At 47.3% G+C, this 16,268-nt stretch overlaps 1 protein-coding gene across 1 annotated transcript in view; it reads right to left on the bottom strand.

Moving 5' to 3' along the window:
- Positions 1-519: 519 nt before the first annotated feature.
- Positions 520-16,268, bottom strand: part of Plpp3 (phospholipid phosphatase 3) — a 76,820-nt gene continuing 61,071 nt past the window's right edge. The window contains exons 5-6 of the mRNA XM_036178134.1: positions 15,335-15,511; positions 520-2,347 (exon numbers count right to left, since the gene is read on the bottom strand). Coding sequence (XP_036034027.1) covers positions 2,222-2,347; positions 15,335-15,511 — 303 coding nt within the window. The 3' untranslated portion in view covers positions 520-2,221. The remainder of the gene's footprint in view (positions 2,348-15,334; positions 15,512-16,268) is intronic.

The following is a 16,268-nucleotide window of genomic DNA, read 5'->3' as shown; positions in this document are numbered from 1 at the left end:
TGGCTGGCCCACAGATGCACAACACAGGTGAGATTCCAGTTTCCTTTTTCCTTCTAGGTAGGGGCTTTCCCAGGATAGGGGAGGGGGGACCCACGGCCCTTGTCAATAGAGCACCCTCCTCCTTTGATATGGGCTGTGGGAAAGAGTCTCCCTTAAGCTCCCCAAGCCCACTTTATCTAGGGAAGTCTCCGTATCTATCTTTGGGGGACCTACAGCTCCCACCTCCCACATGAAAACACTCGAGAGCACAAAAGCCCTTTTAAGAGGTTGGAGATGAGAGCCAGCCCCCAGCCTCCTTCTGCAAACAGTTCTTTTAGAGATGAAAGAACAGCTTCCGTATCCTGCCCCTGCAGTGACCATGATTGTTTCCCACTGACACAATCAGGAGCTGCTGTCCCATTGAGGCAAGCCCACTCTGAGGCCTGCCTGCAATACCTCTCTCTTCCTATCTCCCACAGACCCCCCCCCCCCCCCCCCCAAACAAACACCCCTCAAACAGTCCAGGCATCAATGCCTTGGTTAGTTATGTTATGAGCTTTTATTGAAAAAGCACATTTAATACACGTTTAGTTTCGCAGATACACATTTTCACTTTGTATGCCACAAAAATCTTTGAATATTATTCTCTTTACAAAACGGAACCTTACAAAAATACTGACAATTTAATGTTTTTATACAGTTTTTCTCTAGTTGCAGTTATTTCTCTCATTGTAAAACAATGGCTACCACAGAACTATGATAGTTTTAGTTGATATTTAAAAAAAAAAAACAAAAAAAAACCTCAATGCTCCTTTTAAGCAGCTAAAGTCAATAACACAGGTCGAGACACAGTTTATGATCATAGTAGATATAGCTAAAATTGTTTCAGACATATCTTACATAGTTAACCTTTAATGTTTTATACATTATTTATATAATATTTATATATAAAATCATAGCTTGCTATATGTTGAAATGAAAGGACAAGAATGTGGAAGGACGTGCATGTGGTTGATCCATATGGTTACGTGTAGCCCTTTGAAAGATTTGAAAAGCACTTGTCTGCTTCCTTTCCTCAGAGGTTCAGTAGAAGGCTCTCTGTCTACTGTCTAGAATGGGACCTTGCTTGGAAGGACACTTGTGGATAGAGGGTGAGGAAAAACTCTCTACGTAGATTTAACCCATGTGTTCCGCCCAGCAGAACCCACCAAAGAACTGTCCCAGGGATCAACCCCGAGACAACAGTGCTTTACACAGCAAGATCAACTCCTGCAAAGGCCTCCTGGCTCCCTATCTTGAAGACTAGCCTTGCAGGCATGAGACTGTCTGCTATTCTGGCTCTCTCTGATCCCAAGGAGCCAGAAAGATGCTTCATGTCTTCATTCTGCCCTTTCCCTCTTTCCTGTCTCTTTACTGAGGCTTGTTGGATTAGCCAAAGGCCAACCATGCCTGTGCTCATCCCAGGCCCTCACCTGACATCCCAGTAGGCACCCAGCAAGGATCTCAAGGGGACAGCAGTAACCGCAGTCTACCATTTCTACGTGTACAAGTGCCCAGTGATTGATTGATCCTGCGATGGCAGTTCCGCGTCACAGTATGGTGCGCCAGAAGAAGACACCTTCTGTGTCTTCTGAAATTGTGCTATTTGTGAAGTTCACTTTTCCACAAAGGGCCCCCCAATCTCTAAAAGTGAGGGCCTGTGGTTGTTAGCCTGGGGATGGGGGAGAGATGACAGAGGTCTCAGAGTCTGGGGTTTGGGATCTGAACACTCTAAGCCAATGCACTCATTCCTGGTATTTCAAAACGCAAAACTTCCTGGAACCAATGTCACAGTAGAGTGGGGCAGGCAGAGGGGTTGATTCGGTGCTGGTTCGAGCCTTGAAGCTCAAGCTGTTCTCACTAGCCTGGGATTTCTTGGGTCACAAAAGGTGACCACAGCCCCTGCTCAATTATTCTAGTGTTTTGCTCCTGACAAGCCTGTGCTCACTAGAACATGAACACTTAACCAGCTGCGCAGCCGGGACTTGGGACTCCGGCACTGTTGTTTCCACACAGGCAAACAACTTATTTTGGAAGGCCACAAGGTAAGGCTTTTTTTTGTTTTGTTTTGTTTTTTTTTAAATGTTTTCAAAATCCATTGGGCAAAAGCTTTTCCCTACATTCTACTGTCTGATGAGATTGGAGAGCAGCAGGAACATGCTGTCAGCAGTCACTTCAGAGAAACCACTGTGGAGCGCAGCACCTACACCATGTTATGGTGGTTGTTCCTGTCGATAATGTCCACAGGTGACAGGATCTCCTTCCTGATAGCAGGGGCAGGTAGCGAGAGGGTCGTCTTAGTCTTGAAGAGATCGGACACGAAGAAGACCTAGGGTTCAAATCGGAGATCCAAATCAGTCAATGCCTAGTGTAGCCCAGGAACAGGCCAAAGGGACAAACAGTTATAGTTCTTTAATCAGGGGAGGGGGGCAATCAATATCTTTAACTCTCTAAATGGGGGGGGGCGTGGCATAGAGGTCATATCTTCCAGCAAGCACTATGCAGACCGGAAACTGAAGCAATGACTAGCCTGGTCTGCGAAAGAGTAAACCCCACTTTTATGGACTTTGAATCTGGAACTTGACATTTCTGATTCCTCAAGGCAAATGTGTTATGAAAGATAAGTTCCCAACCAGGGAAGTGCTCATAATTACTCAGTTATTAATCCACACCACTTTCCTTTTTCTTACAAAGGAATCCAGAGTGGGGCCAAGAGATCGGCCAGTACAAACTCTGACCAGCAGGTGTTGGAGCCAGGAAAGGGTGATGACCACATTTTCCTGAAAGCCCCATGACAGCAACCATCTGAGGGGGTCTTGACACCGAGAGTCAGTAAGACACTGGGAAGAAAGGCCAGTGGACAAACCTCCTGCACTCATTCCCAGCATTCTTCCTCCTCCACAGCATGTAACCTTCCTGCATCTTTCTCATAATGATTGGGAAACATTTACAAAACACCCACTTGCAAGATGGCTCAGACGTGGTTGCTGTGAGTGAGCTTCTGAGGAAAGAGTCAAGAACCTGATGAGCTTCTCAGGGAGCAAACGTAAGTACACAGAACCAGCCTGAGATAGTCAGCAACAGGAGTTTGTATTAAACACTCCATTGGAAGTGGCAGCTGTCAGTCACGTCATTTCATAGGAGGCACACAACTGAGTTCATACTGGGAGTGAAATACACAAAGATCCTGGCTGGGAACCTAGCTCAGTGGTGCTTACCTAGCAGACACAAAGCCTAATAGGTCAGATCTGCAATACACACTCACACGCACATGCACACACGCAGTTTTCTGTGTCTCTCAGCTTTCAGAGCTGAAACTGGTTTGCATTGCCTACACAGTATTGTGACTTCATTCTGAACACTTAGTAGAAAGATGAAGTTCTTAATAAGAATTCACCAAACAGTCTCTACAGTCAGGCCTTGGCTACAGTCAGGCCTCGGACTGTTTGCTGAACTGATCTCCACAGTGTTCATTCTGCAGTAGCACAGAAATCACCAGAGAGCTGTAAATATTCTAAGAAAAAGCAGGTGCTGCTGGTCACTTGAAGAACAGATAGAATGGCCACAGGATAAATGTCCTGCTAGTCACCACCAAATCTTTTGTACCATTTAATTTGGTGCATATTTTAACAACTCAACCATTTCTTTTGTTGTTGTTGTTGTTTGTTTGTTTTGTTTTGTTTTGTTTTGTTTTGTTTAAAAAAAGAGTGGGGGAGGCCAGGGTGTTCCTATGCTACTAGAAGAAAATGAAATATGAGCCCTAAAATGTAAACCCCTTAATAAACTTACAGCTTGAGTGTCAGTGAAGGAGCCAAGGAAAAAGCTAAACCTTTATCCCTTTCCCTTTCAAGCTGTGGTACAAAAAGTGTTGTCTTCTAGACAGAGTCAAGCTGGGATGTGTGGGGCGGGCATTAAAAACCACCTGTTTACCAGTTGCTGGAGGCTTGAGGCTCCCCTCCTGGGGAATCTTTACACACGTGAGAAAGACTACAAATGCCCCCTGGTAAATGTTTGCACACACGCCTAAAGGTCAATGTGTTCAATGCCTAAGCTTGTCATCCCTTTCTTACGTCAAGCCCTCCCCACTCTTCTCCATATATCTCAGGCTGCCCTAGCATGACGTCATCACTGGGCAGGTGCAGAAACAGTAGCCAATTCTCTACCTGAAAATCAGGCTCCTTTCATCTTTGCTTTGTGTCCCAGGAAGACAGAACAATGTCTCCATCACTGGCTCTCACCTCCACTTACTGAGCTTCACAGTGAGATTATTCTCAAGGCCTGGCCTTAGAGGCCTTCACCCAGATTCCTGCCATCTACCATGGGCAAAAACAAGAAAAGAACAGCTCCACCATCCCCCACAACCACTCATCTCCCAGTCTCATTGGATGGGCTCATATCCACTACACACGAGTATTTCTGTTTCCTGAATGGTCTTGAGAAGGCCTATCCTGTCTGCAACAAAGTTCATGAAGACGTGTCTTCCCTTCATGCTCTGGACTGGAGCATGGTTAGGGGACCTGGACTAACCCACCTGTTCTCATGTCTGCAAAGATTTGCTTCATGAGGTTAGTTGAGCTCCTTGCATTGCACTAGAGCACTTAATTTATCTGTGTATACACCAGGTACTCAACACATGTTGGCCGTTGAATTTATCAGATGTTCTCTACTTTCTGGGAAATAAGCACTGTGGCTTTGAAGCACAAGCGCATACACAACTGAGCCCTGTGGGAGGTGGGGGCAGGGGCACACACTGAAATGGCCACATGTACCCAGCCAAGTGACACAGGGAAAGCTTGAGCCAGACCCAGCAGCATCCTGCCTATAGCTGCACTTTGCCTTTGGTGTGGCTTGAGGTTACACAAACACTTTTTGGGAATCAGGAAACATGATCTTGTCAAGACTCAAACAGGGTTCAGTCTTCCTGACGCTTGGACAGCAGAATCCAAAGAGAACCATCAGAGGTGAAAAGGCCTTGGCTTGGAGATGTCCCATTCCCTCCAGATGATTCCCTACCCAGAAAGGGAAGTCAAAGGCCCAGCTTAGGAATGCTCTGCCCAGATTCAGAGCTGTGGCTGGACCACAGGCAACACTTACTTCCAACCCACAGCCCTGCTCTACAGTTCTTCTCTGCTGTCTGAGAAATAAAATCCCAACCAATGAGTAAATGAGACCCCCCCCAAATAGCCAGCTCCCAACACTTCCCAAAACGCTTGCCTTCAATTTCATTCTGATTCTTGGAATTTTATAAACTACCAATTTTGAGAAAAGAGAATGAATGCAATCAATAAACACCTATTAAGCTCCTAGTGTGCAGTAAGCTCTAGAACATAAAAGGCAAGATGCATAAGACAGAGTTCTTTGCTCTGCAGGAGCTCAGAAGCAATGCAAGAGAGAGCCAGGTAAATCGCCAACCATACATAATACTGTGATTAAAAAAAATTAAACTATACTTTTATTTTGTGTCCATGTGTGTGAACATGTGCATACTACAGCATTCGTGTTGAGGCATGGGCAACACAACTTTTGCAGGAGCTCTCTCCTTCTGCTATGTATGTGGGTCCTGGGTACCAAACTCAGCCTGTCAGGTGCCTTTATCAGCCGAGACTCTCACTGCCTCCAATAATGCTCTGTTTTAAGAAGGAAGCACAGAGAATGAAGAATTTAACCCAGACTGAAGGAATGAGAATGGGCGTTCGTGCCTGGTGCCAAGGACAGATAGTTGAGCTCAGGGGGAGTTGGCCAGGTGGTGAATGGCAGAAATGGTGTTACAGCCAGGGATCACAGCCTGCAAAGACAGCATGGCAGCATGTTCAGGGATGGAAGGAAACTCACTCAGTAGAGCTAGGACAGAGAGATCAGTGATGCTGGAGAGAAGAGGGCACCATCTTTGGGCATATTGAGATACTTTTTGACTCCAGACATCATTGTGAAGGGCAGCATCACATTGGAAGAATGGGCACTAAAACCAGAGAAGGAGCCAGAGGGCATAGCATGAGTGAAGGCGGCATAGCAGTGTGGAGAAGAGGCAGTGAGGACATGGAGAAGGGCACGGATTCTGAGATGCCCAAGAGGGGGCGACAGCTGACATAGATGGGAGAGTGGTCTTAGGGGGAAGCAGTGGTTTCTTTTCCTCCTGTTTTCAACTCCACACACCTCAGCACTGGTTACAACCAAAGTTGTTAAAATCGAGGTGATTCTGTTGGATGGCTTTCTAATACTTGGGTCCCTAAGGTATGGTCTTGGGGAAGTGATTCTGACCTACTGCTGAGTTTGAACATTTGGCCGTTCTGGGATGGGATGCAAGGGCGGAAGATGACCTGCTGTACCCAAACACTCTGGACAATGCCATTCTTCCTCCAGAAGCAAGGCTACACACAAACAAGGCAGCTCTAGGAACCCACTCCCATGATGAAGAGATAAGAAGCTCACAGTGTGAGGGCCCCTGAAAGGCTGGCTCACTGTACTGCTGCCCTCCTCTGCCTCATCTAACCAGAGGGACCGGTAAAAAGCTTTGCTCCCTAAAGTAGACAGACTAATTTTTCAAATCCAAGTCTTGCTTGGGGACACAGTACCTTCCTCAGGGGGTTACAAGGTACAAATGTGGGATAGTGCCTGATGCCCAGAAAGAAACTAGTCAGTGGCAGCCATCATCACTGGCTGGTGTATTCAATGCTTAGTTATAGAAAAATTACTTATTTTCTCTATTCCTAATGTGGAAAGACAAAGAACTAGAAAAAGTACAATGGTGAGCACGGGGATGAGTGTCTGTAATACCAACACTCTGAAGTCTGAGGCAGGAGGATCAAGTTTAAAGCCAGCTTCTGCTGGCTATGTATGTAATAAAACAATGGTGCAAAAAAAGAAAAAGAAAAAGAAAAAAAATATATATATATATAGAGAGAGATGGATAGAAATGACAGACAACACACATGTGAGGCAGATACAGGTTCAAGCTGGTTACAGAGCTGAGTGAATGGGAGTTTTCCATACAACAGATAGGATCTACTTGCAAAGGCCTACAATTTCTAGGGCTATTTTGAGGAGTGAGTCAGCATACTGGCAAAAGGCTGTTTTTGATGTCTCATTACGAATCTTCACCTGCTGTGGAGATGCCAGCCACCCCTAGGGTACAAGCCCCATCCTGCTGGGATGTTGCCCAGCACGAGACCACTGAGACCCAGGCAGGCCAGAAACAGGAAGTCGGTCAGCAGCCTGGCTTCTGCCTCCACTACGGTGGGTGGCTGAGTCAGCAAACCTTGCTAAGGCATTTGGCTCAGAGCACATTGTGGCAGTGAACTCGACTTGCAATGCTCAGGAATCCTTGAGGGTTTCAACTCCTGAGACTATGGAAGTGAGCTCCTTGAAGATAGGAATCACACCCACACACGCAGAGACTTTTAGAAGCCCCCACCGAGTCTCCATACCATCATGAGACAGAAAACATAAAAGCAAGAGAATTTCAGGATCTCAGATGTAGATGAAAACAAGAGCTGTAGGTCTAGTCTGGTATTTTGCCAAGTGCAGTCCTTAAACCACCTGCTTCAGAATCACCTGGAAGCTTCTCAACACAGCAGATGTCTGAGCATCTGGGTGTGGCCTGGAATGTGCACTTTACCAAACATTATGGAAATCTGTGATAAAAGCTAAGAGAACAGTGATGGACAGTGCAGGAGGGGAGTGTGTGTGGGGGGGGAGGGGGCTCAAACCCTCCACCTGCCATCGCCCTGACCAGTGCCCCGCAGCTTGTATCCTTGACGCTCCTTCATCGGCCCCTGAGAACCACCAGATCAGCCCTCGCCTTCCATTTGCTTCTCCTACTGCACTGTTAATAACCCTCCATTTTGCTGTTGCAACACAGGCTTTGATGTGTGATATTCTAAATGCTGTATCATGCTTCTCTTTCCAGACCATGAGCTACTCCAGGGCAAGGATTATGTTGAGTCATCGGAGCCCAGAAGTTGAGGCCTTGGATAGAGGCTGGCCACCTTCCAAGTAAGTACAGACACCAGGGCTGCCTCTCTTCTTACACTTTCTGAAGTAGGCCTTGGCCTGGGGACTTCCTTTCAGGTTTCTAGTATACCATACAGAACCATCTCTCAGATTAAATAGAGGACTTTCTTTGGGGAAGAAAGCCCTGGGAACTGACTCACCCTCAAGGCCTAGTACAGTAAGTGCTGTCTGAGGAAAAAAATTACCATTGGCAGCCTGGTCTTTTGACTACAGGGGAGTTACTCAATTGTAGTCATTGCCTTCTAACCCCAATAAGAGGCTTTCAGTGGCTGCTGGCACAGTGAATCTGCCAGTGTCTGTGCTGAGTGTCACCCTGGTGCATCTGAGAGGAACCAAACGTGATGGGGAGGGAGAATGGCATGCTGACTGTCACAAAGCAGGGTTCTTGCCACCCTTTTTCTCTTGCTGCACCACTGACCCAGGCTATGTCATACTCCTGTGCAGTCCAGAATTAAGTGAAGAGCTTCTCTGATCATCTACTTGCCTTGTATTTATGTACATCTGTTACTTAAATAAAAAATTTTCAAGAATACTGCGATTGGAGAGATGGCTCAGCAGTTAAGAGCATGCATTGTTTTTCTGAGGACCTGGGTGCAGTGCTCAGCACCCACATGGCAGCTCACAAATACCCTCTAGTTCCAGGGGATCTGACACCTTTTTCTGGCCTCTAAGGGCACCAGGCATCCATGTAGCACACATACATACATACATCCAGGCAAAATACTCATACACAGAAACTAAAAAACAAAACAAGAGCACTTGCAGTTCTTGTAAAGGACCAGAGTTTGGCTCTCGACACCCATATCAGGTGGGTCACAACTATCTGTAACTCTAGCTTAAGGGGGATCCAACAGCTCTCTGCCACTGGCATCCCTATGCATGTGTATTCCCTCTTATCGCTCAAATACTCATAACTAAAAGAAATAAAAATAAATCTTAAAAAAAAATATCTAAAAACTAAACTGCCTTCCCAGAATCACCGTAAGTCTTGAATGAAATGAGAAAATGCCTGGTAGCTGTGATGGACTGTTCAAACCCTACTCAAGTTACCATGATTACGGACCAAGAACACAATGAAATTAGTCCTACAAAAAGAATGAAGGTTTGGAGAACTGGGACCCTTCTGAAGGAGAACAGGGCTCTGCTTTGCTGAGAAGCCTCCCAGAAAGTTCCTTAGGTTATCACGAAGCCGGAGTCTGTAAGGACCGACCCAGAAGGCTACTGATCAACAGTGGATGCTGGATCTAACAGGAGCTGGGGCTCAGGAACAAGGTACTACTGGGTAACAGAGAATTGACAAAGGTCATTCTTCCTAGACAGCCCCTGATTTTGAAACCAAAAGGAAGCAGGGGTGATGACCACCAAGCTCAGCAGACCCACCATCCCACAAGTTACCCTGGTCTGTATCTCCAGCGTCAGAAGCCACACTGTGTTCTCTCACTCATCTCCTTGCCTTAGTGGTATTCCTTCTTTCTACATAAAGTTCACCTCCTTCCCTGCTGTGCCTTACAGGAAATGCCCACTCACCTTTCAGAAGTCACCTCCTCCAGGAATTCTTCCTAGTCCCCACACACCCTCAGATGTTCATTGTCCCTAACCTTTGTAATCCTGGTTGGTCTACAGTATCGGGTACCACGCTGGCACCTGGGCCTATCGACTTGCTTATTTCTAAATCTGTTCCTACCACACCACTGTCAAGACATCAGCAAGTTACAAGAACAGTTAGTAGAGGCCACACCAGCATTTTGAAAGATAAACTAAAAACTGTGAGACATAATCTGCTAACAGGTCAACAACTATCAAGCGCCAGGCGCCAGGCTTCTGCCTCATCCCTCTCAGCAAAGGAACAAAGAAAGAAGATTCTTGATGTACTGTGCAAACTGTGGAGTGCTGTAAAGCTACTGTTAGCATCTCCCGAAGGCTTCCTTTCTCAGCCACGTCCACATCCCTGCCTACCTGACAGTGGGGAACTAGGGAGCAAGGTCAACTCTGGGTGCTGCTCTGAGCCATTGGCAGGGCATGAGACATTAGCTCAGGGATGTGGGTATCACTTCTTCCTTTCCTCTGGACTCAGGCAACACTGGAATACATCGGGAGGGAACAGGTGGGTATCTCCTACTAAAGAAGGAAGAAGACCTGCACATTCTTGGGGTGGGGAGAAAGCATGCTTACTTAGTGCTGCTGTCTTCACTTCTGAAACACAACAAGGGTCCTGGGATCAATTCCGACTCTGTGTGGACTTGGGCGTGTGCTGGGCTCTCTGCACTGAGCTTCCTCCCACAAGGCTACCGTGGCTGAACTCTTCCTCACACGAGCATTCTTGCCCCTCACTCTTCCCAAGGTCACTGCTCTGGGGCAGAGACAAAGAATGCCCTCGCCCTTCCCTGCATCCTGGAGGAAGACAGCAGGCACAAAAGAGCAACTGCGGGTGGGGGCCACACCCCCAGGAAGAGAAAACCAGGAAAGACCGCTGTGTGTTTATAAACCTCGGGAGCAGCTGCTTCCTCTACTGAACCCGCAAGCCATGGAGGCCTGCCCTCCACTGACCCCTCCCAGTGCCCCCCTAATTTACCATCTGTTAGAGGGTCAGTAAGGAGGTGGCCAGATATGCAAGTTGTCACTGGACAGGAAATGAACTGATGTCCGCCCCTTTGTCCCACTGCCTGGTTGAACCCAGGTACAGGGTTTGAAGCTTTGGTGGGGGGGGAGGGGCAGGTGTGTGCAGGTAGGAAGAACAGGGGTCAGTGTGGCAGCATTTGGCTCTGTTTGTCTGTCTGTTCTGTGCACCTGTAGGACTAGAAATGAAATGAAAGATAATGCATGTCTGTTTGTCAGGGAATGTCTCCTCTTCTGTGCTCTGGGTGTATGTCATCTGTGTCCTTCTGCCTTGTTCCTCTGTCCCCATGCAGCAAAGGTGTGCCTCTGTATGCTGTCCTGTCGGACTGAGTTCTAGCATCTGATTGAGTCCGAGGCACCATGAAGCTCTGTTTTATCAGGCTCCATGGTCTTGCCTTTCTGGAAAGCATTCAGTGAGGGCAAACTCAACCCACCCTCCTTGGGCATATCATTTTTGTCTAGACAAGTCTGCTTGCTATGACAAAAGCAGCCTCGAAAGACTTGGATGAAAGTGCTGTCAGAATGCTGTCCAAGGCTCTTCAGGGACTGAACCATGACCAAGGCAACATACTAAACCACAGGGAGACTTAAAGGCGATCACCCAATTTAGGGCATGGTCAGGTAGATTGCGCCACCTGAAACAGCTGGCCCAACTTAGTTATACAGACGCTGTCCCACCAAATAAAAGATGGGGAGCTACAAGGTCTCAAAGAAAGTAGGATCTGGGGGGAAATCCCACCCAAGGCCACAGCTCATTCATCATTCATGATATCTCCAGTGCAGATCAAACAGCCGATGTATGTCAGCTACCACACCAGGCACCCAGAATAACCACAAGATTAAGCCATGGATTCTGCTATTAAAGCATTGGCAATCTAGTTAGAGGCAGACACATGAGCAGGTAATTGACAGAAAAGGCCAAAACCATGGCAGAGCAAAGCACAGGGGCCTGGGGGAACACTAAGAGGAAGTTGAACAGTTCTAGCTTTAGGGATGGGGGAAGGTGTGGGGAGCTGAACACTGGTCCCTCGGGTATCTAGAACCCACTCTCCAGATAATGATATTATCGCATACCTGACTAAGAAGACTTTGCAGATGAGATTAAGGTAAGGCCACGGAAATGGACACATGATCCTGGGCTATCAATGTAATCAACATGCCTGAGGAGGGGCAGGCCGGGGAAGAGGCTATGCACCAGAGAACACAAGGAAGCTATGAAAGGCAAGGAAAACTGACTCTCCCTTTGGCCTCTCCACAGAACACAGCCTTTCCACACCTTGATATAGCTTAGTGAGCCTCATCTTTGATTCCTGATTCCCAGGACTTAAAACATCTGTGCTGTTTAACAGCTGTATTGTGGATTGGGCTTACTTGTTACAGCAGTTATGGATGGCTCATACAAGAGGTTTCACTAGAGATGAAGTGGAAGTGAACTGTGCTTTATCAAAGCAAGGGAGTGGGCAGCCATCGAGGGTAAGAGCTCAGTGTTATAAGAAGTGTGGCATGCCAGCAGGTGAGGGAGTGTTGGGGGCGAGGGAGGTCTCAGAGTGATGGCTTTGTAGCAGACTGTAGGAGTGCCTCAGCTCCGGCTTCTCTACATCTTCTCTGTGTGCCTTAATCCTTCTTGACTCCTGAATGAAAGTGTATGAAAACAGTCTCCACAAGCATTAGCAAACCCACATCTCTGCTCAGGCCAAAAGAGGCCTCCGAGGCTTGGAAGTAGAGGTTTTCTGGCAGAGGAGGAAATGGATTCTGAGCATTATGGCACCCCGTGGCTTGTGCAGTATTATGTGTTCTATCTCTCTGGAACCTCCTGACTCCTGTCTCTGTATGTCAAGAATCTTGACTACATAGGAGGACACACCTTTAAGCTCAGCACTCAGGAGACAGGGGCAGGCAGATCTCCATATGTCTGAGGCAAGCCTGGTCTACATAGTGAGTGCCAGACCAACCAGGATTATATAGTGGGATTCTGTCTTAACAACAAGAACAATAAATATCATAGATATACTGTTGTGGAATATTTGTTTATACTGTGAAGATGTGTCTTTGCCAAGGCACCTTTCAATTGGTTTAATTGGGCAGGAAGAGGTTAGGCGGGGCTTCCTGGGAGAGAGGTGGAGAAATGCCGGCAGATTCAGAGCAAATCAGACATGCTATACTGGGGAAAGGTAAAAAGCTCCGTGCCAGATCATAGATTAAAAAATATGGGTTAATTAAGTTATAAGAGCTAGTTGGAAACAAGCCTAAGCCAAACACCAAGCTTTCACCATTAATAATAAGTTTCCGTGTTGTTATTTGGGGGCTGGTGATCCAAAAACAGTCTGACAAGAAAGCTTGCTCCAATATACCCCATCTATAAGTGAGAAGATCACTTGTGTTCCCCAGGATTCACTGATCTTAAGGGACACTTCTGTCATATGGTATAAAGCTACAGCCTAGAACACTAGGGCTCCCTTGCATATGGGAGCTGATCGAGCTGAAACCCTACAAGGCAAATAAATGTCCTCCACCCTCTTGGTGGACCCCGGGCTAGACACCCAGTGTCCTCATCAGACACCCCCTCGAGGGCCAGCATCTCTGACTCAGTACAGCAGCTGAGGAGCTTTGCGTCTGTCTTTCCTTGTAATCAAAACCAGGACCACACTATCCGGTGTCTCTCTGTGGGAAAAGACACACTGGCTTCTTTTTTCCCTGCTGAGCTTTCTTCCACTGAGCAACTAGCCACAGCTTCCAGAGACTTCTCTGCCCTGGCTTGTCAAATGGTTTAAGCATACCAACTCTCTCTGCACTTGCAAGCTAGTGGGACCAGGTAGAGTTACATATCTAGAGAAAAATGGTCAATGAGACCAAGTCTCTGCCACCCCCATGTTGACAGGTTGCCACCTCTTCCCAAACTGTCTACTTGGTGAAAAGAAACTTCCAGACTCAAAAGGCTAACCAGATCAGCCCAAGGCTTGGGAAGGCTCCTACCACACACTTAAATGACACTCTTTAAACAGCTGTCTACACAATTTCTGCCCAAGGTAGCTCTGGCTGGCCGGTGTCTGGTGCCCTTCCCCCACTACTAAGCACAGAGGGCTTGGCTGTGAGTCATTCTCTTTGGCCTTGGGTGACCCAAGTCAGCTCTCAAAGCCTGAGTTGCCTCATCAGTGCAGTGGCCCCATGTGCCTCAAAGAAGTCACAGGGCAAAGTATCCAGAGAGGAACCAACAAACAGTAGGTGCTTTACAAACCCTGGGGTTCAAATTCTCAGCCCATGTTACAGTCACCGAGAGCCAAACAGGATAAAAGTCAAACTCCGTGATGTCCTGGAAAATAAGCCTTCATTCTCTGGAGTTTTGTCTAATTGCCCATGGCCAGTGCTCTGGAGTTGCAGTATAAAAGAGAGGAAGGCCAGGAATGAGCCCCACACCTTTTAATTTTTTTAATTGGGGGTAAGGGAGACTCCAATTATGGCGCCCACGCCGAAAGAAGCCCCCTCATCAGGCTCCACGGGCTGCCCTCCTGCTGAGGGCAAAGCTCAGGAGGGTGCAGGCAGCTGACTTACCCTGTGGCGCAAACACCCATCCCCCACTGTCATCACATATTAAAGGGCCAGGCACCAGGGGACACGCTGGAGGATGACAGCTGCTCTGGGTAACAATTAGCTCCCCTAATTTGCTTTCTCTTCTGGAGGGAAAGACACACACACACACACACAGAGCAAGCAAGCACACATTGACGACAGCCATCAAGACACTAGTCTCCCAGGCAGGCCTCCTGCACCTAAGCAGTCCTGCAGGTTGGCTGCTTCTTTCATCACGTCCACTGTGTCTACTTTGAGCAAACTCACACTGACACTGTGCTGCTGACCACACTGTGCCGGGCCTCTGCTGACCTGCTGAGGCCCCACCCATGTGTCTACTGTAGTCCCATTGCAGTCCTTGGAACTTCCTATGGCACCCGAGGTGAGCACCTCTAAGAAGAGCCTTCCGACCAAAGAGTGTGCACACTCAGCATCTGGGATGCAGGAAAGAGGCAGAAAAGGCAGGGAGAAGGAGGCTCAGGGAGGGGGAAAACCCTATCCCACTTTCACTGAGAATCAAGATGAAACGCGTAAAAAAGCAATCCATCTGTTTTAGGGGGAACCAATATGTGGCCCACCCCAAGTTCAGTCTGTATGGAGTTCTGATGATCTGCAAGGTTCCAAGCCAGGGGAGGGTTTCTCCTTCATTCAGCAAACTTCTGGTTCTCTAGCCAACACAGACCAAAGTTTCTGGAGATCATAGAAGGGTATAGAATTTCCCAAGAAGCAGAGAACAGCACTGACTAACAAATGTCTACCATTGCTGTGCATGAACAGGCTGTGTCAGGAGATTGCCATGCTACCAGTTACTCACATGCGTGCTTGGGCAACATTCTAGTCTACTGGGATCATACTCTGAGTCAGCTGGACAACATCTAAGCTGTCCTGTAATTGCAGCATTCTATAAGCCCAAACTAGGTGCTCACAGAGAAGAGGATTCAAAGACCCTGTCAATCGATTCTCATCTACTGATGGGGTGCTGGAGCCAGTGGCTCTTGGGACACTCGGAAGAGAATAGGAGTGAAGACTCCACAGTTTTAATCACCACTGAACTGGAAACATTTAACAAGCATCAGTTTTGGGCTTCTGTTTGCAAGCTAAGGCTTGACAAAGGGCTACTTACTATGCAGCAGGCCACCAGAGCTCCTTGGGCAAATCCTGCCAGGACATCGCTGGGATGGTGTTTGTGGTCAGATACACGTGACAATCCCGTGTAGAAGGCCATCATGAGCAAAGTGAACTGCAGGAGGGGCCGGAGCAGGCGGGCCCCTCGCCAGGTGAAACGGGCCTGAAGGTATAGCTGAAGGAAAGAGATAAAAGAGACGCTAAATAACTTCTCATTCATAGACTCTAGAACACCTGGCCAGCATGCTCTACATTTTTGCTAAGGAACTATCTAGATTTGGTGTGATAAACTGTGGATAGAGTATTTAACTTGGATACCATGCCAGCCACTCATTTTTTACAGCATAAAAAAATGAGTTTATTTAGAGGGATAAGCTAAAGAGTAAGATAGTACATATGAATGGTTTTTACATACTTCGAGGCACACAGCAAGTATTTAATAAACGTGACTTTCCTCTTATCTTCTGGATCTACACTGCTTAGAGAACAGTAACCAAGGCCTGCAAAGGCTTTGTTGCAGGATTGAGAATGATTTTCTAACACATTTGTGAGTTTTCTCGGGGATTACAGCTGCACAGTCCCTAGGGACCAGCAATCCCCTGCCACAGCAATGAAATACCAAGGAGGCTTTGAGTGAGTTGTCCTGACACTCCCAGCAAGGGGATGTTTCTGTTCTGAAAGAAAGTAACTCTATCCAAGAGAAGTTTCCAAGTCATCAGTAGGAACCCGGATTCTGAATCAGCAAAGGAGGAAACATAAACCAGCCAGACAATGCCAGACAACTTTCAAGGGGAGGTTGACAGATACCGCGCTGGGTGGGGTGGAAGAGTAACCTGAAGAAAAACGTAAGAAAAAGACAAGAAAAGAAAAGGAAAAAAAAAAAAAAAAAAAAAAAAAAACCCACCCCAAACACCACCTCTGGCCCAAGGAAA

This window comes from Onychomys torridus, chromosome 2 (assembly GCF_903995425.1).
Source record: "Onychomys torridus chromosome 2, mOncTor1.1, whole genome shotgun sequence".
Lineage (NCBI taxonomy): Eukaryota > Metazoa > Chordata > Mammalia > Rodentia > Cricetidae > Onychomys > Onychomys torridus.
The sequence above is the reverse complement of the archived record's forward strand: the minus strand, read 5'-3'. Positions and strand labels throughout refer to the sequence as shown.